The sequence below is a fragment of the Lithobates pipiens genome, unplaced genomic scaffold (genome assembly GCF_037356315.1).
Source record: "Lithobates pipiens isolate NorthernLeopardFrog02 unplaced genomic scaffold, aLitPip1_a1.2 Scaffold_16, whole genome shotgun sequence".
NCBI lineage: Eukaryota > Metazoa > Chordata > Amphibia > Anura > Ranidae > Lithobates > Lithobates pipiens.
Genome location: NW_027507748.1, coordinates 2,171,428 through 2,198,905, shown reverse-complemented (window position 1 = coordinate 2,198,905; position 27,478 = coordinate 2,171,428). Strand labels below are relative to the sequence as shown.

Below are 27,478 nucleotides of genomic sequence, written 5' to 3'. Positions count from 1 at the left end.
GCAGCGACTCCTCAAACCCTCGCCCCCCAAGCAGCGACTCCTCAAACCCTCGCCCCCCAAGCAGCGACTCCTCAAACCCTCGCCCCCCAAGCAGCGACTCCTCAAACCCTCGCCCCCCAAGCAGCGACTCCATAACCCCTCGCCCCCCCAAGCAGCGACTCCATAACCCCTCGCCCCCCCCAAGCAGCGACTCCATAACCCCTCACCCCCCCAAGCAGCGACTCCATAACCCCTCACCCCCCAAGCAGCGACTCCATAACCCCTCGACCTCCAAGCAGCGACTCCATAACCCCTCGACCTCCAAGCAGCAACTCCATAACCCCTCGACCTCCAAGCAGCAACTCCATAACCCCTCGCCTCCAAGCAGCGACTCCATAACCCCTCGCCCCCAAGCAGCGACTCCATAACCCCTCGCCCCCAAGCAGCGACTCCATAACCCCTCGCCTCCAAGAAGCGACTCCATAACCCCTCGCCCCCAAGAAGCGACTCCATAGCCCCTCGCCCCCAAGCAGCGACTCCATAACCCCTCGCACCCAAGCAGTGACTCCATAACCCCTCGCCTCCAAGTAGCGACTCCATAACCCCTCGCCTCCCAGCAGCGACTCCTCCTGCTCTGGACACATTGGTCTGTAGGGTTTCTCTTTTTATTGGAGGTCCACATTTGATGTCCCCTACCTGCGACACAGGTTCTGGAACATCTTCGGGTGAAGAGACGACTCCTTGCTGCCAGCTGAGGAAATCTGCCTGCCAATTGCCTACTCTTTGAAAGTACATGGCTGACAAGGCCAGAACATAAAGTTTTGTTCAGGACGGAATCAGATCAACCCTCTTACCACAGCAAGACTTCTGGTTCTTCCCTGATGATTTATGTAAGACACTACTGTGGTGTTTTCGGAATCCCTGACCTGCATGTGAGATGGTCTAATGTTGCAGTGACAGACAAATTTCCCAAAGTTCATGAATGTTATTTAGGAGATTAGATTCCCTTGACAACCAAGAACGTGCTCAAAACTTCTCCCTAGAAGAAGGGCCTGCATCTATTATGAGGATCCTCCAAAAAAAGACCGGAAGGAATGACTTCCCCGTCTCCAGAGTCAGATTTCTGAGCCACCAAGCCAAGGACTACCCTGGTCCTCAGCAACAAAGAAATTGGTGTGTTCAGACTGAATCGATTTGCTCCACGAAGGCAGAATGTTGTGTTGCAGAAGTCTAGGAGGCTATCATCAGACCTGGAGCTCTCATGTAAAAATGGGGAGTTAGAGGACGCCAGGACTTATGAGTCTGAATCTGGGACTGAAGATTGTGAAGTGGAAGGCACACACTCAGGCCTGAGCTGTGTCCAGGATTAGACCAAGAGGGCTTGATGGATATTTACCAATCTGTACAGTGATACAGGAAGGATGCAGGGGAGAAAATGAGGGGCAAGGAAACTCCAGTTTGCAAAGGTTATCAAATCTCCATTGACTGCAAAACACTTCCCCCTATGTTATGGAGAGGGGGAGGTGTATATAGTCCTAACAACGCTGCTCCTCCTAGATACAGTATGGTTGTCACCCTTGGATAGGAATTGTGATCTTGGTACAATCACCAGGGAAAAAAAAAAAAAATCACCAAGGGCCTCCTTCCATCTCTAGGATCCCCCCCACCTAGAGGGCCCCCCTTAGCTCCCCTAACCTCCAGGCCACTATATCTCCAGGATCCCCCAACCACCAGGGTTCCCCCACCGTCAGGGTCCCATAACCTATAATGCCCATCCAGCTCAAAAATCCCTATAACCAGGGCCCCCAATGCCAAGGCCACCCCCCCCCGGGATCCCTCCACTTCTAGGACTCCCTACCTGCAGTGCTGGGGCGCTTCTCAGAAGACGTCAGGATTTCATGACAGTAGGTGACACGCTCGTCCTGAGACAGGTTGGTGTCAGCGGCCAGGAGGCTGCAGGTCTGAAGGTATCTGTAGGAGCGTTAAGGATGATGCGACTTCTTCAGTGGACTAAGGAACAGGAGATGGGACAGGCGAGTATTACTGATCTGAGGAAGTGGTGGTGGGACAGGCGAGTATTAATGATCTGAGGAAGGGGTGGTGGGACAGGAGAGCATTAATGATCTGAGGAAGGGGCGGTGGGACAGGCGAGTATTAATGATCTGAGGAAGGGGCGGTGGGACAGGCGAGTATTAATGATCTGAGGAAGGGGTGGTGGGACAGGCGAGTATTAATGATCTGAGGAAGGGGTGGTGGGACAGGCGAGTATTAATGATCTGAGGAAGGGGTGGTGGGACAGGCGAGTATTAATGATCTGAGGAAGGGGTGGTGGGACAGGCGTGTATTAATGATCTGAGGAAGGGGTGGTGGGACAGGAGAGTATTAATGATCTGAGGAAGGGGTGGTGGGACAGGCGAGTATTAATGATCTGAGGAAGGGGTGGTGGGACAGGCGAGTATTAATGATCTGAGGAAGGGGTGGTGGGACAGGCGAGTATTAATGATCTGAGGAAGGGGTGGTGGGACAGGCGAGTATTAATGATCTGAGGAAGGGGTGGTGGGACAGGCGAGTATTAATGATCTGAGGAAGGGGTGGTGGGACAGGCGAGTATTAATGATCTGAGGAAGGGGTGGTGGGACAGGCGAGTATTAATGATCTGAGGAAGGGGTGGTGGGACAGGCGAGTATTAATGATCTCAGGAAGGGGTGGTGGGACAGGCGAGTATTAATGATCTGAGGAAGGGGTGGTGGGACAGGCGAGTATTAATGATCTCAGGAAGGGGTGGTGGGACAGGCGAGTATTAATGATCCGAGGAAGGGGTGGTGGGACAGGCAAGTATTACTGATCTCAGGAAGGGGTGGTGGGACAGGCGAGTATTAATGATCTGAGGAAGGGGTGGTGGGACAGGCGAGTATTAATGATCCGAGGAACGGGTGGTGGGACAGGCAAGTATTACTGATCTCAGGAAGGGGTGGTGGGACAGGCGAGTATTACTGATCTCAGGAAGGGGTGGTGGGACAGGCGAGTATTACTGATCTCAGGAAGGGGTGGTGGGACAGGCGAGTATTAATGATCTGAGGAAGGGGTGGTGGGACAGGCGAGTATTAATGATCTGAGGAAGGGGTGGTGGGACAGGCGAGTATTACTGATCTCAGGAAGGGGTGGTGGGACAGGCGAGTATTCATGATCCGAGGAACGGGTGGTGGGACAGGCGAGTATTAATGATCTGAGGAAGGGGTGGTGGGACAGGCGAGTATTAATGATCCGAGGAACGGGTGGTGGGACAGGCGAGTATTAATGATCTGAGGAAGGGGTGGTGGGACAGGCGAGTATTAATGATCTGAGGAACGGGTGGTGGGACAGGCAAGTATTACTGATCTCAGGAAGGGGTGGTGGGACAGGCGAGTATTACTGATCTGAGGAAGGGGTGGTGGGACAGGCGAGTATTCATGATCCGAGGAACGGGTGGTGGGACAGGCGAGTATTAATGATCTGAGGAAGGGGTGGTGGGACAGGCGAGTATTAATGATCTGAGGAAGGGGTGGTGGGACAGGCGAGTATTAATGATCTGAGGAAGGGGTTGTGGGACAGGCGAGTATTAATGATCTGAGGAAGGGGTGGTGGGACAGGAGAGCATTAATGATCTGAGGAAGGGGCGGTGGGACAGGCGAGTATTAATGATCTGAGGAAGGGGCGGTGGGACAGGCGAGTATTAATGATCTGAGGAAGGGGTGGTGGGACAGGCGAGTATTAATGATCTGAGGAAGGGGTGGTGGGACAGGCGAGTATTAATGATCTGAGGAAGGGGTGGTGGGACAGGCGAGTATTAATGATCTGAGGAAGGGGTGGTGGGACAGGCGTGTATTAATGATCTGAGGAAGGGGTGGTGGGACAGGAGAGTATTAATGATCTGAGGAAGGGGTGGTGGGACAGGCGAGTATTAATGATCCGAGGAAGGGGTGGTGGGACAGGCGAGTATTAATGATCTGAGGAAGGGGTGGTGGGACAGGCGAGTATTAATGATCTGAGGAAGGGGTGGTGGGACAGGCGAGTATTAATGATCCGAGGAAGGGGTGGTGGGACAGGCGAGTATTAATGATCTGAGGAAGGGGTGGTGGGACAGGAGAGCATTAATGATCCGAGGAAGGGGTGGTGGGACAGGCGAGTATTAATGATCTGAGGAAGGGGTGGTGGGACAGGCGAGTATTAATGATCTGAGGAAGGGGTGGTGGGACAGGCGAGTATTAATGATCTGAGGAAGGGGTGGTGGGACAGGCGAGTATTAATGATCTGAGGAAGGGGTGGTGGGACAGGCGAGTATTAATGATCTGAGGAAGGGGTGGTGGGACAGGCGAGTATTAATGATCTGAGGAAGGGGTGGTGGGACAGGCGAGTATTAATGATCTCAGGAAGGGGTGGTGGGACAGGCGAGTATTAATGATCTGAGGAAGGGGTGGTGGGACAGGCGAGTATTAATGATCCGAGGAAGGGGTGGTGGGACAGGCAAGTATTACTGATCTCAGGAAGGGGTGGTGGGACAGGCGAGTATTACTGATCTCAGGAAGGGGTGGTGGGACAGGCGAGTATTACTGATCTCAGGAAGGGGTGGTGGGACAGGCGAGTATTAATGATCTGAGGAAGGGGTGGTGGGACAGGCGAGTATTAATGATCTGAGGAAGGGGTGGTGGGACAGGCGAGTATTACTGATCTCAGGAAGGGGTGGTGGGACAGGCGAGTATTCATGATCCGAGGAACGGGTGGTGGGACAGGCGAGTATTAATGATCTGAGGAAGGGGTGGTGGGACAGGCAAGTATTACTGATCTCAGGAAGGGGTGGTGGGACAGGCGAGTATTACTGATCTCAGGAAGGGGTGGTGGGACAGGCGAGTATTCATGAGCCGAGGAACGGGTGGTGGGACAGGCGAGTATTAATGATCTGAGGAAGGGGTGGTGGGACAGGCGAGTATTAATGATCTGAGGAACGGGTGGTGGGACAGGCGAGTATTAATGATCTGAGGAAGGGGTGGTGGGACAGGCGAGTATTAATGATCTGAGGAAGGGGTGGTGGGACAGGCGAGTATTAATGATCTGAGGAACGGGTGGTGGGACAGGCGAGTATTAATGATCTGAGGAAGGGGTGGTGGGACAGGCGAGTATTAATGATCTGAGGAAGGGGTGGTGGGACAGGTACTGAACACAATGCTGCTGTTATATATTAGTACCCACAGGGAGGAACGGGTTATCTTCTTGCACAGGGTGGCAGCACGTGGGGTGGTAGCTTGGATCTGAGGGACCTTACATGAAATAGGACCTCTCTCATCCTCATCCCCGGGTGACAGGGACTGGCAAAGAGGCTGAATGGGTGTTAGAGAAGGATACGGCTCAGTCTGTCCCAGCAGCTTCTGGCACTCTGCCAGTTGTTTCCTGGTGTGGGTGAGGGGCAGAGACCACCCCTCTGACTGGTACATCCGTAGCGCCCCCTGCAGGTAGGGCTCGGCTTTCTGTGGCAAGGATTTCCTCCTGGAGAGAGAAGAGAGAGATCAGATCACAGACCATAAAACAGCCCCATATACCTTCTCTGTGGGACCCCCATACAAAGAGTATACAGGGGACTGAGCAGAGAGATCAGATCACAGACTGCCCCCCTGTATACTCCCCCTCCATCTCTGTACCCTTCAACTGGGTGACCCTATACATAGAATATACAGAGAAAGAAGAGAGTCCGGGTACAAGTCAGGGACAACCCCAACCAACACTCTTATATTACACAGCTGTGTACTCTAAATGCCTCCTCTGGCATCATGTGATGGCACCCGAGGGGTGAAATATGTTATACACAGCTTTGTATCAGTTCTCCTTGCATTTGGTTTATTATGAACATTTGGAAGATTTACATGTAAAACTCGGCCAGATCCTTCCCCACCAGCTTGGCGGAGCGCGTTCTGCTGATGGTGTTGTACATCTGGATGGTGGCGTGGGCGAGCTCCTGCGGGCAAAGAGGGCGCAATCAGAAAGATGCAGAAATAGTCACACGATTTACCATCAGAGGACATGAACCACTCACCAGATAATGCTTCTCAAAGGCCTCCTCTGAGGACAGCGCCTCCTGCAGCTTCTTGTAAGGACTCTGCGCTGTATTGGCTGTGGGGGAGGGGAGACAACACTTAGTATATATCACATGTACAGAGCACAGGAAGCCTCACATCTATAGGCAACATTTATTCTCACCAGTCTCCGGCCTCTCCGCTCCCAGTCCAGCCAACAGGTCCACTGTCCTCTGAAGATCCTCCGAGCATGGACCACCTTCCGAGACCAGACCACACAGGGAGCCCAGAGACTGCAGCTTCTCCATGGCGTAGCTCCAGAGCCCCACGGTGTGGGAGATGTTGGCCTCAAGCTGAGGCCGCTCACAGCAGCCTTCTATCCTCTGCAGAACCTCCAGACAACTCAGGAAGACCCAGCAATCCAGAGCCCCCGGGGGGACAGAGACCTGCAGACAGGAAGGAGAACATAATGGTGGGATGGACCTCACACCTCCCTGAGCTTCAGCACTGGTGACATGGACTTACCTCCAGTAGGCGCAGCTCCTGAACGCAGTTATGAAGAAGCTCCAGGGCCCGGTTGGCCACCTCCCAGGGCCTCTGCAGGAAGAGGAGTAAAGTGCATTGCCGCGAGAACAAGTAGCTGCGTAATTCCAGGAGATTGGCTCTCCTCTTCTGGATCATATCCCTCTTCTCCATGTCTATGGGCTTCCGTAAGGACAGGCCATCCCAGCTCTGAACCGGCTGGCAAAACGAGCTCAGCCAATTGGCTCCATCTAGGTAAAACGGACAGGAGAACAAGGGAGGAGGTCAACGTGACAGACACAGAGGCTTTGCCAGCCAATCACATCTCCAATCAGCACCAAATCCACCTATTCTGCCCCCGACATCACTCACCGCCAGCTCCGAAGTTCAGCACATACTGCGAGAAGAGAGCGTCCAGCTCATCGTACTGAACCAACGCATCTTCAAACTGCTGCAACATTTCAAAGACAAAGGCCAGCTCCTCCTGAGACAATAAAAAGTCCAAGGTGATAGATGCTACAACCAACAGAAGTCAATGTGCAGCACAGGGAGGAGGGGAGGACCTGTGGTGCAGAGAACTGTATATATTCCTATGTGCAGCACAGGGAGGAGGGGAGGACCTGCGGTGTAGAGAACTGTATATATTCCTTTGTGCAGCACAGGGAGGAGGGGAGGACCTGCGGTGCAGAGAACTGTATATATTCCTATGTGCAGCACAGGGAGGAGGGGAGGACCCGCAGTGCAGAGAACTGTATATATTCCTATGTGCAGCACAGGGAGGAGGGGAGGACCTGCGGTGCAGAGAACTGTATATTTTCCTATGTGCAGCACAGGGAGGAGGGGGAGGACCTGCGGTGTAGAGAACTGTATATTTTCCTATGTGCAGCACAGGGAGGAGGCGAGGACCTGCAGTGTAGAGAAATGTATATTTTCCTATGTGCCGCACAGGGAGGAGGCGAGGACCTGCGGTGCAGAGAACTGTATATTTTCCTATGTACAGCACAGGGAGGAGGGGAGGACCTGCGGTGCAGAGAACTGTATATATTCCTATGTGCAGCACAGGGAGGAGGGGAGGACCTGCAGTGCAGAGAACTGTATATTTTCCTACGTGCAGCACAGGGAGGAGGCGAGGACCTGCGGTGTAGAGAACTGTATATTTTCCTAAGTGCAGCACAGGGAGGAGGGGAGGAACTGCGGTGCAGAGAACTGTATATTTCCCTATGTGCAGCACAGGGAGGAGGCGAGGACCTGCGGTGTAGAGAACTGTATATTTTCCTATGTACAGCACAGGGAGGAGGGGAGGACCTGCGGTGTAGAGAACTGTATATTTTCCTATGTACAGCACAGGGAGGAGGGGAGGACCTGCGGTGTAGAGAACTGTATATTTTCCTATGTACAGCACAGGGAGGAGGGGAGGACCTGCGGTGTAGAGAACTGTATATTTTCCTATGTACAGCACAGGGAGGAGGGGAGGACCTGCGGTGTAGAGAACTGTATATTTTCCTATGTACAGCACAGGGAGGAGGGGAGGACCTGCGGTGCAGAGAACTGTATATTTCCCTATGTGCAGCACAGGGAGGAGGCGAGGACCTGCGGTGTAGAGAACTGTATATTTTCCTATGTACAGCACAGGGAGGAGGGGAGGACCTGCGGTGTAGAGAACTGTATATTTTCCTATGTACAGCACAGGGAGGAGGGGAGGACCTGCGGTGTAGAGAACTGTATATTTTCCTATGTACAGCACAGGGAGGAGGGGAGGACCTGCGGTGTAGAGAACTGTATATTTTCCTATGTACAGCACAGGGAGGAGGGGAGGACCTGCGGTGCAGAGAACTGTATATTTTCCTATGTGCAGCACAGGGAGGAGGCGAGGACCTGCGGTGCAGAGAACTGTATATTTTCCTATGTGCAGCACAGGGAGGAGGGGAGGACCTGCGGTGCAGAGAACTGTATATTTTCCTATGTGCAGCACAGGGAGGAGGGGAGGACCTGCCGTGTAGAGAACTGTATATTTTCCTATGTGCAGCACAGGGAGGAGGGGAGGACCTGCCGTGTAGAGAACTGTATATTTTCCTATGTGCAGCACAGGGAGGAGGCGAGGACCTGCGGTGCAGAGAACTGTATATTTTCCTATGTACAGCACAGGGAGGAGGGGAGGACCTGCCGTGTAGAGAACTGTATATTTTCCTATGTGCAGCACAGGGAGGAGGGGAGGACCTGCGGTGTAGAGAACTGTATATTTTCCTATGTGCAGCACAGGGAGGAGACGAGGACCTGCGGTGCAGAGAACTGTATATTTTCCCATGTGCAGCACAGGGAGGAGGGCAGGACCTGCGGTGCAGAGAACTGTATATTTTCCTATGTGCAGCACAGGGAGGAGGGGAGGACCTGCGGTGCAGAGAACTGTATATTTTCCTATGTACAGCACAGTCTGGTGCAGGAAGGAACGCAGTGCCCTCTATAGGTGGAGACGGCTTTGTATAGGGAGATATAGATGATATAGGAGTCTGGAGTACGGAAGTAACCCTGTGTCCTCTATAGGAGGAGGAGATGTCATGTGATGTAGAGGGGCGGTACTTGTACCTGCACCATGAAATAGTCACAGAAGCTCCACCCCGGCTCGGTCCTCTTCTCTCGCAGAGTCCTCATCTCATCCTCAAAGTGTCCCAGGTTTCGGGTGAAGGACGTCAGCAGCAATGTGCGCAGTTTGGACAGGAAGAGAGACCAGGACTCCTGGGAGCGGGAAGTTTCCTTCAGGGGGTCCACCAGAACCATACACCTGAGGAGACAAAGAAATCCTTGTGTCCTCCTCCACAACTACCCACAGAGCTTCACCTCCCACCACACCTACCCACCAACCACAGAGCTTCACCTCCCACCACACCTACCCACCAACCACAGAGCTTCACCTCCCTCCACACCTACCCACCAACCACAGAGCTTCACCTCCCACCACACCTACCCACCAACCACAGAGCTTCACCTCCCTCCACACCTACCCACCAACCACAGAGCTCCACCTCCCTCCACACCTACCCACCAACCACAGAGCTTCACCTCCCACCACACCTACCCACCAACCACAGAGCTTCACCTCCCTACACACCTACCCACCAACCACAGAGCTTCACCTCTCACCACACCTACCCACCAACCACAGAGCTTCACCTCCCTCCACACCTACCCACCAACCACAGAGCTTCACCTCCCACCACACCTACCCACCAACCACAGAGCTTCACCTCCCTCCACACCTACCCACCAACCACAGAGCTTCACCTCCCTCCACACCTACCCACCAACCACAGAGCTTCACCTCCCTCCACACCTACCCACCAACCACAGAGCTTCACCTCCCTCCACACCTACCCACCAACCACAGAGCTTCACCTCTCACCACACCTACCCACCAACCACAGAGCTTCACCTCCCACCACACCTACCCACCAACCACAGAGCTCCACCTCCCTCCACACCTACCCACCAACCACAGAGCTTCACCTCCCTCCACACCTACCCACCAACCACAGAGCTTCACCTCCCTCCACACCTACCCACCAACCACAGAGCTTCACCTCCCACCACACCTACCCACCAACCACAGAGCTTCACCTCCCTCCACACCTACCCACCAACCACAGAGCTTCACCTCTCACCACACCTACCCACCAACCACAGAGCTTCACCTCCCACCACACCTACCCACCAACCACAGAGCTCCACCTCCCTCCACACCTACCCACCAACCACAGAGCTTCACCTCCCTCCACACCTACCCACCAACCACAGAGCTTCACCTCCCTCCACACCTACCCACCAACCACAGAGCTTCACCTCCCACCACACCTACCCACCAACCACAGAGCTTCACCTCCCTCCACACCTACCCACCAACCACAGAGCTTCACCTCTCACCACACCTACCCACCAACCACAGAGCTTCACCTCCCTCCACACCTACCCACCAACCACAGAGCTTCACCTCCCTCCACACCTACCCACCAACCACAGAGCTTCACCTCCCTCCACACCTACCCACCAACCACAGAGCTTCACCTCCCTCCACACCTACCCACCAACCACAGAGCTTCACCTCTCACCACACCTACCCACCAACCACAGAGCTTCACCTCCCACCACACCTACCCACCAACCACAGAGCTTCACCTCCCACCACACCTACCCACCAACCACAGAGCTTCACCTCCCACCACACCTACCCACCAACCACAGAGCTCCACCTCCCACCACACCTACCCACCAACCACAGAGCTCCACCTCCCTCCACACCTACCCACCAACCACAGAGCTTCCCCTCCCTCCACACCTACCCACCAACCACAGAGCTTCCCCTCCCTCCACACCTACCCACCAACCACAGAGCTTCACCTCCCACCACACCTACCCACCAACCACAGAGCTTCCCCTCCCTCCACACCTACCCACCAACCACAGAGCTTCACCTCCCTCCACACCTACCCACCAACCACAGAGCTTCACCTCCCACCACACCTACCCACCAACCACAGAGCTTCACCTCCCACCACACCTACCCACCAACCACAGAGCTTCACCTCCCACCACACCTACCCACCAACCACAGAGCTTCACCTCCCACCACACCTACCCACCAACCACAGAGCTTCACCTCCCACCACACCTACCCACCAACCACAGAGCTTCACCTCCCACCACACCTACCCACCAACCACAGAGCTTCACCTCTCACCACACCTACCCACCAACCACAGAGCTTCACCTCCCTCCACACCTACCTAGCAACCACAGAGCTTCACCTCCCTCCACACCGACCCACCAACCACAGAGCCTCACCTCCCTCCACACCGACCCACCAACCACAGAGCTTCACCTCCCACCACACCTACCCAGCAACCACAGAGCTTCACCTCCCACCACACCTACCCACCAACCACAGAGCTTCACCTCCCACCACACCTACCCTCCAACCACAGAGCTTCACCTCCCTACACATCTACCCACCAACCACAGAGCTTCACCTCCCTCCACACCTACCCACCAACCACAGAGCTTCACCTCCCACCACACCTACCCACCAACCACAGAGCTTCACCTCCCACCACACCTACCCACCAACCACAGAGCTTCACCTCTCACCACACCTACCCACCAACCACAGAGCTTCACCTCCCACCACACCTACCCACCAACCACAGAGCTTCACCTCCCACCACACCTACCCACCAACCACAGAGCTTCACCTCCCTCCACAACTACCCACCAACCACAGAGCTTCACCTCCCTCCACACCTACCCAGCAACCACAGAGCTTCACCTCCCTCCACACCTACCCACCAACCACAGAGCTTCACCTCCCACCACACCTACCCACCAACCACAGAGCTTCACCTCCCACCACACCTACCCACCAACCACAGAGCTTCACCTCCCTCCACACCTACCCACCAACCACAGAGCTTCACCTCCCACCACACATACCCACCAACCACAGAGCTTCACCTCCCACCACACCTACCCAGCAACCACAGAGCTTCACCTCCCTACACACCTACCCACCAACCACAGAGCTTCACCTCCCTCCACACCTACCCACCAACCACAGAGCTTCACCTCCCTCCACACCTACCCACCAACCACAGAGCTTCACCTCCCTCCACACCTACCCACCAACCACAGAGCTTCACCTCCCACCACACCTACCCACGAACCACAGAGCTTCACCTCCCTCCACACCTACCCACCAACCACAGAGCTTCACCTCCCTCCACACCTACCCACCAACCACAGAGCTTCACCTCCCTCCACACCTACCCACCAACCACAGAGCTTCACCTCCCACCACACCTACCCACCAACCACAGAGCTTCACCTCCCACCACACCTACCCACCAACCACAGAGCTTCACCTCCCACCACACCTACCCACCAACCACAGAGCTTCACCTCCCTCCACACCTACCCACCAACCACAGAGCTTCACCTCCCTCCACACCTACCCACCAACCACAGAGCTTCACCTCCCTCCACACCTACCCACCAACCACAGAGCTTCACCTCCCACCACACCTACCCACCAACCACAGAGCTTCACCTCCCTCCACACCTACCCACCAACCACAGAGCTTCACCTCCCACCACACCTACCCACCAACCACAGAGCCTCACCCCCCACTACACCTACCCACCAACCACAGAGCTTCACCTACTACCACAGAGCCTCATATAACACTCCTACCCACCAACCACAGAGCCTAATAAACCACACCTACCCAACCACAGAGCCTCATACACCACACCTACCCAACCACAGAGCCTCATACACCACACCTACCCAACCACAGACCCTCATATACCACTCCTACCCAATCACAAAGTCTCATTTATCACACCTACCAGCCAACCATAGAACTCCACCAACCAGACTTTCCCCTACCACATCTACCCACCAACCACAGAGCATCACCACACCTACCCACCAACCACAGAGCTTCACCTACCACACCTACCCTCCAACCACAGAGCTTCACCTACCATACCTACCCACCAACCACAGAGCTTCACCTACCATACCTACCCACCAACCACAGAGCTTCAAGCCTACCTCTCACCTAGCATAACCCTTAACCACTTATCCAGCAGGAATCTGCCCTCACCTGTCACTCTGCTTGTTACAGAAGTCACTACGGATCTTGTCGGCGATGGAGGTCCGCGGGAGGATGTTGGTTTTGTTCTTCTTCTTCGCTTCACTCTCAACAACCACAATCAGCCAGTCGGTGGAGCCGTGAGCCCGCAGAGCATTCTGCCACTTGGTGATGTCATCCTTGGTGGAGGCTTTATATACCTCTGTGTCCTGAGCAGTGGAGGTATCTTATTAGGGAACATTCTACGTACCGACCAATCTTCTACATATACATTTCATACAATCTAGAAATTTTATATATATATATATATATATATATATATATATATATATATATATATATATATATATATATATATATATATATATATATATATATATATATATATATATATATATATATATATATATTTCAGAGATCTTCCTATATACACACACACACACCTCACTGTATACAGAGTCAGAGATCTTCCTATATACCAATATACAGAACTCCTGAATATACACAGCTCACACCTCCTATATACCAGTATACAGACCTCCTGTATATACACAGCTCACACCTCCTATATACCAGTATACAGACCTCCTGTATATACACAGCTCACACCCCCCATACATCAGTAGACAGACCTTCTGTATATACACAGCTCACACCTTCTATACACCAGTATACAGACCTCCTGTATATACACAGCTCACATCTTCTATATACACACCAGTATACAGACCTCCTGTATATACACAGCTCACATCTCCTATATACACACCAGTATACAGACCTCCTGTATATACACAGCTCACACCTCCTATATACACCAGTATACAGACCTCCTCTATATACACAGCTCAAACCTCCTATATACACCAGTATACAGACCTCCTGTATATACACAGCTCACATCTCCTATATACCAGTATACAGACCTCCTGTATATACACAGCTCACACCTCCTATACACACACACACACACACACACACACACACCCCAGTATACAGACCTCCTCTATATACACAGCTCACACCTCCTATATACACCAGTATACAGACCTCCTCTATATACACAGCTCACACCTCCTATATACACACACCAGTATACAGACCTCCTGTATATACACAGCTCACACCTCCTATATACACCAGTATACAGACCTCCTCTATATACACAGCTCAAACCTCCTATATACACCAGTATACAGACCTCCTGTATATACACAGCTCAAACCTCCTATATACACCAGTATACAGACCTCCTGTATATACACAGCTCACATCTCCTATATACCAGTATACAGACCTCCTGTATATACACAGCTCACACCTCCTATATACACACACACACACACACACACACACACACACACACACACCCCAGTATACAGACCTCCTCTATATACACAGCTCACACCTCGTATATACACACCAGTATACAGACCTCCTCTATATACACAGCTCACACCTCCTATATACACCAGTATACAGACCTCCTGTATATACACAGCTCACACCTCCTATATACCAGTACACAGACCTCCTGTATATACACAGCTCACACCTCCTATATACACACACACACACACACACCCCAGTATACAGACCTCCTCTATATACACAGCTCACACCTCGTATATACACACCAGTATACAGACCTCCTCTATATACACAGCTCACACCTCCTATATACACCAGTATACAGACCTCCTGTATATACACAGCTCACATCTCCTATATACACACCAGTATACAGACCTCCTGTATATACACAGCTCACACCTCCTATATACACCAGTATACAGACCTCCTCTATATACACAGCTCAAACCTCCTATATACACCAGTATACAGACCTCCTGTATATACACAGCTCAAACCTCCTATATACACCAGTATACAGACCTCCTGTATATACACAGCTCACATCTCCTATATACCAGTATACAGACCTCCCGTATATACACAGCTCACACCTCCTATATACACACACACACACACACACACACACACACACACACACACACCCCAGTATACAGACCTCCTCTATATACACAGCTCACACCTCGTATATACACACCAGTATACAGACCTCCTCTATATACACAGCTCACACCTCCTATATACACACACCAGTATACAGACCTCCTGTATATACACAGCTCACACCTCCTATATACACCAGTATACAGACCTCCTCTATATACACAGCTCACACCTCCTATATACACCAGTATACAGACCTCCTGTATATACACAGCTCAAACCTCCTATATACACCAGTATACAGACCTCCTGTATATACACAGCTCACATCTCCTATATACCAGTATACAGACCTCCTGTATATACACAGCTCACACCTCCTATATACACACACACACACACACACACACACACACACACACACACACACCCCCCAGTATACAGACCTCCTCTATATACACAGCTCACACCTCGTATATACACACCAGTATACAGACCTCCTCTATATACACAGCTCACACCTCCTATATACACCAGTATACAGACCTCCTGTATATACACAGCTCACACCTCCTATATACCAGTACACAGACCTCCTGTATATACACAGCTCACACCTCCTATATACACACACACACACACACCCCAGTATACAGACCTCCTCTATATACACAGCTCACACCTCGTATATACACACCAGTATACAGACCTCCTCTATATACACAGCTCACACCTCCTATATACACCAGTATACAGACCTCCTGTATATACACAGCTCACACCTCCTATATACCAGTACACAGACCTCCTGTATATACACAGCTCACACCTCCTATATACACCAGTATACAGACCTCCTCTATATACATAGCTCACACCTCCTATATACACACCAGTATACAGACCTCCTCTATATACACAGCTCACACCTCCTATACACACACACACACACACACACACACACACCAGTATACAGACCTCCAGTATATACACAGCTCACACCTCCTATACACAGACCTCCTGTATATACACAGCTCACACCCCCTATATATAAGTATACAGACCTCCTGTATATACGCGGCTCTCCATACAGATCTCTGCCCAGTATGGAGGTATTAAGGACACAGTCTGCTCCTTTATACATGAAGTGACGCCAACGGTACGTCACTGCCAGATCCTGCATCCCCTCGCCCCTCCCCCCATCCTGACCTCACAGGAGACTCCTGACCCCCACGACCCAAACTGCGGGAATCCCAGAGACGCAGCCCACCCTGGTGTGGGAAACTCCGGAGCTCAGATACACAGAGATGCGATCTGCGTGGTTATATGCTGTGCACACAGATTACTGCTGGAGATTCATCCCGGTAGCCTCCATAAACGACATTACATGGTCTGACACCCAAACGATACATCGAAGGCATAGCACTGGGGGGGTCTCATGACTTGGCATGAAGACATAACCAAACAGGTCATGGTGAGGTGGGCTCATCAGAACCAAACACCCTCCAGTGATCATGGCGAGGCCCAGTACAGAGGATTCTTATACTGTATCAACACGTCCCACTTCCGCAACAAATCTGAAGAACAGAAGATTTCCTGGTTTTAGCATAGTGGGGGGGGAGTCATGTAAACCGTTCCTGAAAGGTCCCAACTAATCTGGACTTGTGGGGCGCCTTAGAACTGACAAAACTGCCATTCTTCTATTTTTGTGGGAATCTCATTTATTGGCCAGTTTTTTACATATTTCTACAGATGTGAAAATAACCAATAGCCAACCACTCCGATATTTGTATGGATGACATCTCTGGAGAGACCCAGGGTTCCACAGGATGGAGGACATCTACAGAGAGACCCATGGTTCCAAAAGGTGGGGTGCCATCTCTAGAGAGACCCAAGACAGCGCCAGATGGTAAACATTTCTGGAGAGACCCATAGTTCCGCAGAATGGAGGACATCTCCAGAGAGACCCATGATGCCCCGCAACGGATATCTCTAGACAGGAACCCATGATTCCTCAGTATGGATGACATCTCCAGAGAGACCCATGATGCCGCACAACGGATATCTCTAGACAGGAACCCATGATTCCTCAGTATGGATGACATCTCCAGAGAGACCCATGATGCCCCACAACGGATATCTCTAGACAGGAACCCATGATTCCTCAGTATGAATGACATCTCCAGAGAGACCCATGATGCCCCACAACAGATATCTCTAGACAGGAACCCATGATTCCTCAGTATGTATTACATCTCCAGAGAGACCCATGATGCCCCACAACGGATATCTCTAGACAGGAACCCATGATTCCTCAGTATGGATGACATCTCCAGAGAGACCCATGATGCCCCACAACGGATATCTCTAGACAGGAACCCATGATTCCTCAGTATGGATGACATCTCCAGAGAGACCCATGATGCCCCACAACGGATATCTCTAGACAGGAACCCATGATTCCTCAGTATGGATGACATCTCCAGAGAGACCCATGATGCCCCACAACGGATATCTCTAGACAGGAACCCATGATTCCTCAGTATGTATTACATCTCCAGAGAGACCCATGATGCCCCACAACGGATATCTCTAGACAGGAACCCATGATTCCTCAGTATGGATGACATCTCCAGAGAGACCCATGATGCCCCACAACGGATATCTCTAGACAGGAACCCATGATTCCTCAGTATGGATGACATCTCCAGAGAGACCCATGATGCCCCGCAACGGATATCTCTAGACAGGGACCCATGATTCCTCAGTATGGATGACATCTCCAGAGAGACCCATGATGCCCCACAACGGATATCTCTAGACAGGAACCCATGATTCCTCAGTATGGATGACATCTCCAGAGAGACCCATGATGCCCCGCAACGGATATCTCTAGACAGGAACCCATGATTCCTCAGTATGGATGACATCTCCAGAGAGACCCATGATGCCCCACAACGGATATCTCTAGACAGGAACCCATGATTCCTCAGTATGGATGACATCTCCAGAGAGACCCATGATGCCCCACAACGGATATCTCTAGACAGGAACCCATGATTCCTCAGTATGGATGACATCTCCAGAGAGACCCATGATACCCCACAAAGGATATCTCTAGACAGGAACCCATGATTCCTCAGTATGAATGACATCTCCAGAGAGACCCATGATGCCCCACAACGGATATCTCTAGACAGGAACCCATGATTCCTCAGTATGTATTACATCTCCAGAGAGACCCATGATGCCCCACAACGGATATCTCTAGACAGGAACCCATGATTCCTCAGTATGGATGACATCTCCAGAGAGACCCATGATGCCCCACAACGGATATCTCTAGACAGGAACCCATGATTCCTCAGTATGGATGACATCTCCAGAGAGACCCATGATGATGACATCTCTTGACAAGAACCTGTCATCTCACATGGATGGCATCTCCAGGGGGCATCGTGATTCCTCCAGACATCACAGAAGAACATGATGTCTCAGGGCAGATGTCATCTTTGAGACTCATGACTCCTCGAGACAGATGACTACTCCAGAGAGCCACATGGATTACTCAAGTCAGATGACATCTCCATAGAGACCTATGATTCCCACAGGATGGATGACATCTCTAGAGAGACCCAAGACAACACCATGATGGATGACAACTACTTATGATGATATCTCAGGACATAGGACATCGGCAGTGGGCTACTGTACATTCTCATGAACCGGCATGAACTGATAACTTCCCTTCTGCTAATTTTGTGGCAACCTCATTTGTTTGGCCAATTTTTGACATATTTCCACATAAGTGACAATAACCAAAAACAAGCAGATATTTGTAGAAACATCTCACAAACCATAAAGACCTCCTACCCGTGTTTCTACTAAATACATTGTAATATTTTCTATGGAGAAATCATCATTTTGGTTCTTTTAGCATCCAGTATGAAGACGCCTTACTGCCCATATGTGAAAGTCTGATGGACGTTTCAATGTACAATGACAAAACAGGTATGAGTAGGACCTCAGTGTAGAATATATACATGGGTGATTAACAGTGTCCAGCAGAAGATATTCTCTTCCATGATACATACCACATGGATGTGTAGTATTGTATACTTGTATCAATGTCCTGCTACTTACTGTGCAACCACAAATTACTCCACAACATTTCTGGAGACACCTATGATTTCTCAGGACACATCACTGGAAAGAACCGTGATATCTACCGTAATTATGTATGATATTCCTAGAGAGTCCCATGTCGTCTCAGGATGGACAACATCTCTGGGAGGGACACATTCCTCAGGATGGAGTACATCTCCAGAGAGACCCCCGATTCCTCAGGACAGATGAATCCCCAGAGAGACTCCCGATTCCTCAGGATGGATGACGTCTCCAGAGAGACTCCCGATTCCTCAGGACGGATGACGTCTCCAGAGAGACCCCCGATTCCTCAGGACGGATGACGTCTCCAGAGAGACCCCCGATTCCTCAGGACGGATGACGTCTCCAGAGAGACTCCCGATTCCTCAGGACGGATGACGTCTCCAGAGAGACTCCCGATTCCTCAGGACGGATGACGTCTCCAGAGAGACTCCCGATTCCTCAGGACGGATGACGTCTCCAGAGAGACTCCCGATTCCTCAGGACGGATGACGTCTCCAGAGAGACTCCCGATTCCTCAGGACGGATGACGTCTCCAGAGAGACTCCCGATTCCTCAGGACGGATGACGTCTCCAGAGAGACTCCCGATTCCTCAGGATGGATGACGTCTCCAGAGAGACTCCCGATTCCTCAGGATGGATGACGTCTCCAGAGAGACTCCCGATTCCTCAGGATGGATGACGTCTCCAAAGAGACTCCCGATTCCTCAGGATGGATGACGTCTCCAAAGAGACTCCCGATTCCTCAGGATGGATGACGTCTCCAGAGAGACTCCCGATTCCTCAGGATGGATGACGTCTCCAGAGAGACTCCCGATTCCTCAGGATGGATGACGTCTCCAGAGAGACTCCCGATTCCTCAGGACGGATGACGTCTCCAGAGAGACCCCCGATTCCTCAGGACGGATGACGTCTCCAGAGAGACTCCCGATTCCTCAGGACGGATGACGTCTCCAAAGAGACTCCCGATTCCTCAGGATGGAGGACGTCTCCAGAGAGACTCCCGATTCCTCAGGATGGAGGACGTCTCCAGAGAGACTCCCGATTCCTCAGGATGGAGGACGTCTCCAGAGAGACTCCCGATTCCTCAGGATGGAGGACGTCTCCAGAGAGACTCCCGATTCCTCAGGATGGAGGACGTCTCCAGAGAGACTCCCGATTCCTCAGGATGGATGACATCTCCAGAGAGACTCCCGATTCCTCAGGATGGATGACATCTTGAGAAGAGATCACAATTACTCCAGTGAGATAACATCACCAAGGAGCCTCACGATGCCTCAGGATGGATGTTATCTGTGGAGAGATTCACGACACCTCAATATAAATGATTACTCCAGAGAGATTCATAAAGCCTCAGGACAGATGACATCTCCAGAGAGACCCACAACTAGGCAAGACAAATTACATCTTCAGAAAGACTCATAACGTATCAGGACAGATGACATCTCCAGAGTAGCCCACAAGGCCTCAGGACAGATGATATCTCTGGAGAGACTCTTGATGCCCATGGACAGATGACATATCTGGAGAGAGACTCTTGATGCCCATGGACAGATGACATATCTGGAGAGAGACTCTTGATGCCCATGGACAGATGACATATCTGGAGAGAGACTCTTGATGCCCATGGACAGATGACATATCTGGAGAGAGACTCTTGATGCCCATGGACAGATGACATATCTGGAGAGAGACTCTTGATGCCCATGGACAGATGATATCTCTGGAGAGACTCTTGATGCCCATGGACAGATGATATCTCTGGAGAGACTCTTGATGCCCATGGACAGATGATATCTCTGGAGAGACTCTTGATGCCCATGGACAGATGATATCTCTGGAGAGACTCTTGATGCCCATGGACAGATGATATCTCTGGAGAGACTCTTGATGCCCATGGACAGATGATATCTCTGCAGACACTCCCGATGCCTGAGAAAAGAGGACATCGCCACATAGTCTCCCGATGCCCGAGGGCAGATTATATCTCCTGAGAACCCCGATGTCCCAGAACAGATGACATCCCTATACCACTATATATGATGAGTGATGTTAAACATGTAGCTCCCTCTGTCATTTGCCCTACAACACTCATGCTGCACCCCATCATGACTTACACAACATTCAGTCCAGTAGATGTGTAGAAAAGGAAAGGTGAGCAGCGCTTTGTTTCCCTCCTTCGGAAGAAGCTCCTCCTTAAACTGGACAAAATTTGACTCTAGGTGGATCATCTTTGGAGCACGTCCATATGACCTGGAGAAAAAATAAAAATGGTGAGAAGATCTGAGCAAAGAGATTTAGTCTCTTTTAGATTTAATTGTGGAGATGGGGGAGGGAAGATGGCATACAAGAGAGGGACCCAGCGTGGGACAGCGAGAGCAGAGGGGGGGGGGACCCCAGCGCGGGACAGCGAGAACAGAGGGAGGGGGGACCCCAGCACGGGACAGCGAGAGCAGAGGGGGGGGGACCCCAGCGCGGGACAGCGAGAACAGAGGGGGGGGGACCCCAGCGCGGGACAGCGAGAACAGAGGGGGGGGGACCCCAGCGCGGGACAGCGAGAACAGAGGGGGGGGGACCCCAGCGCGGGACAGCGAGAACAGAGGGGGGGGGACCCCAGCGCGGGACAGCGAGAACAGAGGGGGGGGACCCCAGCGCGGGACAGCGAGAACAGAGGGGGGGGACCCCAGAGCGGGACAGCGAGAACAGAGGGGGGGGACCCCAGCGCGGGACAGCGAGAGCAGAGGGGGGGGACCCCAGCGCGGGACAGCGAGAGCAGAGGGGGGGGACCCCAGCGCGGGACAGCGAGAGCAGAGGGTGGGAGGACCCCAGCGCGGGACAGCGAGAGCAGAGGGGGGGGACCCCAGCGCGGGACAGCGAGAGCAGAGGGGGGGGACCCCAGCGCGGGACAGCGAGAGCAGAGGGGGGGGACCCCAGCGCGGGACAGCGAGAGCAGAGGGGGGGGACCCCAGCGCGGGACAGCGAGAGCAGAGGGGGGGACCCCAGCGCGGGACAGCGAGAGCAGAGGGGGGGGACCCCAGCGCGGGACAGCGAGAGCAGAGGGGGGGGACCCCAGCGCGGGACAGCGAGAGCAGAGGGGGGGGACCCCAGCGCGGGACAGCGAGAGCAGAGGGGGGGGACCCCAGCGCGGGACAGCGAGAGCAGAGGGGGGGACCCCAGCGCGGGACAGCGAGAGCAGAGGGGGGGGACCCCAGCGCGGGACAGCGAGAGCAGAGGGGGGACCCCAGCGCAGGACAGCGAGAGCAGAGGGGGGGGACCCTAGCGCGGGACAGCGAGAGCAGAGGGGGGGGACCCCAGCGCGGGACAGCGAGAGCAGAGGGGGGGGGGACCCCAGCGCGGGACAGCGAGAGCAGGGGGGGAGCCCAGCGCGGGACAGCGGTCTGTGTATCAGAGATAAAGCAACAGGTAACCAGCAGACCTCTCCACCCACAGAGGACATGGTGATGTAGCAGTTCAGTAGGGGGCGCTCACCTCCTCCATTCCATCGGCTCTCGGGGCAGTTGCTGGGTCAGGGTGGAATAAACGGAGGTGAACAAGCTCTGGTCTCCGGCACCTGCAGAGTGAGATGAGAATTGATATTATTATACAGGATTTATATGGCGCCAACAGTTTGCGCAACATTAGACATCATGAGGGCAGACAGACAGTTGAGTTACAATACAAATCAATACAGGAGGAATCAGAAAGCCCTGATCCTGAGAGCTTACAATCTAAGGGGGGGGGGGGGGGTTAAGTGATGGAAAAAGGTAATAACTGTGGGGGGTGGGCTGATGGAGAAAATAAAAGTACAGTTCTTGGGGTTCGGTGTACAGATAGGCCTCTCTGGAGAGAGGAGAAGATAGTGACACAGATTGGGGCAGGGAATTCCAGAGGATGAGAGAGGCTTTGGAGAAGTCCTAGACAAGGGATCTAGATTGGCAGAGAGGGGTGGAAGTCAATGGAGGGATTGGCAGAGAGGGGTGGAGGACACTGAGTGGAGGGATCGGCAGAGAGGGGTGGCGGACACTGTACAGAGGCCAGTGGGGGGATTGGTAGAGAGGGGTGGAGGAGGGATTGGTAGAGAGGGGTGGAGGACACTGAATGGAGACCAGTGGAGGGATTGGTAGAGAGGGGTGGAGGACACTGAATGGAGGTCAGTGGAGGGATTGGTAGAGAGGGGTGGAGGACATTGAATGGAGGTCAGTGGAGAGATTGGTAGAGAGGGGTGGAGGACACAGAATGGAGACCAGTGGAGGGATTGGTAGAGAGGGGTGGAGGACACAGAATGGAGGTCAGTGGAGGGATTGGTGGAGAGGGGTGGAAGACACTGAATGGAGGTCAGTGGAGGGATTGGTAGAGAGGGGTGGAGGACACTGAATGGAGGTCAGTGGAGGGATTGGTGGAGAGGGGTGGAAGACACTGAATGGAGGTCAGTGGAGGGATTGGTGGAGAGGGGTGGAAGACACTGAATGGAGGTCAGTGGAGGGATTGGTAGAGAGGGGTGGAGGACACTGAATGGAGACCAGTGGAGGGATTGGTAGAGAGGGGTGGAGGACACTGAATGGAGGTCAGTGGAGGGATTGGTAGAGAGGGGTGGAGGACACTGAATGGAGACCAGTGGAGGGATTGGTAGAGAGGGGTGGAGGACACTGAATGGAGGTCAGTGGAGGGATTGGTAGAGAGGGGTGGAGGACACTGAATGGAGGTCAGTGGAGGGATTGGTGGAGAGGGATGGAGGACACTGAATGGAGACCAGTGGAGGGATTGGTAGAGAGGGGTGGAGGACACTGAATGGAGGTCAGTGGAGGGATTGGTAGAGAGGGGTGGAGGACACTGAATGGAGACCAGTGGAGGGATTGGTAGAGAGGGGTGGAGGACACTGAATGGAGGTCAGTGGAGGGATTGGTAGAGAGGGGTGGAGGACACTGAATGGAGGTCAGTGGAGGGATTGGTAGAGAGGGGTGGAGGACACTGAATGGAGGTCAGTGGAGGGATTGGTAGAGAGGGGTGGAGGACACTGAATGGAGACCAGTGGAAGGATTGGTGGAGAGGGATGGAGGACACTGAATGGAGGTCAGTGGAGGGATTGGTGGAGAGGGATGGAGGACACTGAATGGAGGTCAGTGGAGGGATTGGTGGAGAGGGATGGAGGACACTGAATGGAGGTCAGTGGAGGGATTGGTGGAGAGGGATGGAGGACACTGAATGGAGGTCAGTGGAGGGATTGGTGGAGAGGGATGGAGGACACTGAATGGAGGTCAGTGGAGGGATTGGTGGAGAGGGATGGAGGACACTGAATGGAGGTCAGTGGAGGGATTGGTGGAGAGGGATGGAGGACAATGAGCGGTTTGTAAGGTGGATGAATCTGACAGCAGTATTCATGATGGACTGAAGGGGGGAGGAGCCTATGTAAAGGTAAACCAATGAGAAGGGGGTTGCAGTAGTTGAGGTGACAGATGACCAGGGCGTGATTTAGTTCTTCTGTGGTTCCAATAGTTAGGAAGGGGCGTATTGCGGAGATGTTGCGGGGATTGGGGCGTATTGCGGGGATGTTGCGGGGACAAGCTCGGACAGTGAGTGGATGTGGAGTGAACAGGGGAGAGATGTTGCGGGGATGTTGTGGGGATTGGGGCGGGGATTGGGGCGGGGATTGGGGTGACAAGCTCGGACAGTGAGTGGATGTGGAGTGAACAGGGGAGAGTTCAGAGTCCAGGATTACACCTAGCATTGTGGGGGGGATGGGTTGATGGTTGTGCCAGTGAGAGAGAAGTCGGGGAAGAGGAAGTATTATGCTCTGGATAGTAGAACGATGGATGTCGGGGTTGTCAGCGTAGAAATGATATTGGAAGCGATCAGCTGACCCAGGCAGGAGGTGTAGATGGGGAATAGTAGAGGTCCAAGTAGAGAACCTCGGGGGACCCGATGAAGAAAGGAAGAGAAGAGGATGGTGTAGAATTGTAAGTGACACTGAAGGTGCGATGGGATAGGTAGGATGGGATCCAGTGAAGTCACATAGAACAAAGGAGTGGAGGTTTTGGTTTTTTTTTGAGGAGGGGGATGGGCAATTGTATTAAAAGGCAGCGGAGAGATCCAGGAGTAGCAGTACAGAATCCTGTCAATGGGTTGTAGCCATTACTAAGTCGTTTGTGAGTTTTAGGAGAGCAGTTTCTGTGGAGTGTTGAGGGTGAAGTGCAGACTGAAAGTGGCTGTAATCCTTTACAAACCACTTACACCTACAGGTAAGCCTAGATTAAGGCCTAGATTAAGGCTTACCTGTAGGTCCAGGAAATATCTCCTTAACCTACACGGTTTAGGAGATATTTACTTAAAAAAAAAAAAAAAAAAAAAGACAGTTACAGCTGTCTATGGCGCATGTGCCATAGACAGCGGCACACAGGCGCACTATTGCCGTTAGTGGCGGTTCACGTGCGCATGCGCGGGAGCGACGTCATCACTGCTCCGGCACTGTGAGTGGCTGGAGCAGCGATACCCAGAAGAAGATGGAGGCTCCGGACTACAGGGGACAGCAGTGACTTCACTGGCTCCTGTGTCAGGTAACTGACACATAATGGGCTACGATGCAATGCAATGCGATGAGATGAGATGCATAGTAGTCCATTATGCTTCACCTTTGTAGGGCGACAAAGAGGAAGTAACACCCATCAGGGTATACTTCCTCTTGAAGGGGTTCAGTTCCAGAAGGTCGTTCTCAGCGAGGTGGTCACTCAGAGAGTTGTAGACCAGACGTTCAAGGAGTTTGGATGAGAAGGAGAGCAAGCAGATGGGACGTAGGCTAAGATTGGCGAGGTCCAGTGAGGGCTTTTTAAGTATGGGGGTGACTAGTGGATGTTTTAGAGAGGTGCGGAAGATGCCAGAAGAGAGATTGAAGATGTGAGTAGAGAGTGTAGGATAGAATCGGAGGGTGACTGCAGTATTTGAGTAGGAACAGAGTCCAGGTGGATTTTAGGGAAAGGTATATAGTAGGTGGGTTAAATAAGGTAAGTAATGATTGCACCTGTGGACATGGGCTGTTGGGTGGGGGAGATACCCGTCTAGCGGAGATCTCCTTATGAATTGTATCTTCTGTATGAAGTGATTGGAGATCTCCTGGGAAGTGAGTTAGTGAGTGGAAGACAAAGTAGAGCAGTGATTCTCAACCAGGGTTCCTCCAGAGGTTGTAGGGGTTCCTTCAGCCTCTCAGATAAGTTCCCACTCACACCATTGATTTTTTTAGCTCTCTGTAAGGAGGTAATTCTTCCTGAAGACCACAAGTGTGAGGACCATTCTTCTCACTGACCACAAGTGTGAGGACCATTCTTCCCACTGACCACAAGTGTAAGGACCCTTCTTCCCACTGACCACAAGTGTAAGGACCCTTCTTCCCACTGACCACAAGTGTAAGGACCATTCTTCCCACTGACCACAAGTGTAAGGACCATTCTTCCCAATGACCACAAGTGTAAGGACCATTCTTCCCAATGGCCACAAGTGTAAGGACCATTCTTCCCAATGACCACAAGTGTAAGGACCATTCTTCCCAATGACCACAAGTGTGAGGACCATTCTTCCCACTGACCACAAGTGTGAGGACCATTCTTCCCACTGACCACAAGTGTAAGGACCATTCTTCCCAATGACCACAAGTGTAAGGACCATTCTTCCCAAAGACCACAAGTGTAAGGACCATTCTTCCCAATGACCACAAGTGTGAGGACCATTCTTCCCAATGACCACAAGTGTGAGGACCGTTCTTCCCACTGACCACAAGTGTGAGGACCGTTCTTCCCACTGACCACAAGTGTGAGGACCGTTCTTCCCAATGACCACAAGTGTGAGGACCGTTCTTCCCAATGACCACAAGTGTGAGGACCGTTCTTCCCAATGACCACAAGTGTGAGGACCGTTCTTCCCAATGACCACAAGTGTGAGGACCGTTCTTCCCAATGACCACAAGTGTGAGGACCGTTCTTCCCAATGACCACAAGTGTGAGGACCGTTCTTCCCAATGACCACAAGTGTGAGGACCGTTCTTCCCAATGACCACAAGTGTGAGGACCGTTCTTCCCAATGACCACAAGTGTAAGGACCGTTCTTCCCAATGACCACAAGTGTAAGGACCATTCTTCCCACTGACCACAAGTGTAAGGACCA

The 27,478-nt window shown here is 52.4% G+C and overlaps 1 protein-coding gene across 1 annotated transcript in view; it reads right to left on the bottom strand.

Annotated features, from left to right (window-relative positions):
• TRAPPC10 (trafficking protein particle complex subunit 10) overlaps positions 1–27,478 on the bottom strand; it is a 58,343-nt gene that overhangs the window by 24,764 nt on the left and 6,101 nt on the right. Inside the window, exons 2-12 of the mRNA XM_077479469.1 lie at positions 22,820–22,901; positions 21,448–21,583; positions 13,199–13,395; positions 9,129–9,324; positions 6,918–7,029; positions 6,549–6,796; positions 6,208–6,469; positions 6,044–6,120; positions 5,874–5,965; positions 5,359–5,499; positions 1,838–1,950 (exon numbers count right to left, since the gene is read on the bottom strand). Of these exons, the coding sequence (XP_077335595.1) occupies positions 1,838–1,950; positions 5,359–5,499; positions 5,874–5,965; positions 6,044–6,120; positions 6,208–6,469; positions 6,549–6,796; positions 6,918–7,029; positions 9,129–9,324; positions 13,199–13,395; positions 21,448–21,583; positions 22,820–22,901 (1,656 nt within the window). The remainder of the gene's footprint in view (positions 1–1,837; positions 1,951–5,358; positions 5,500–5,873; positions 5,966–6,043; positions 6,121–6,207; positions 6,470–6,548; positions 6,797–6,917; positions 7,030–9,128; positions 9,325–13,198; positions 13,396–21,447; positions 21,584–22,819; positions 22,902–27,478) is intronic.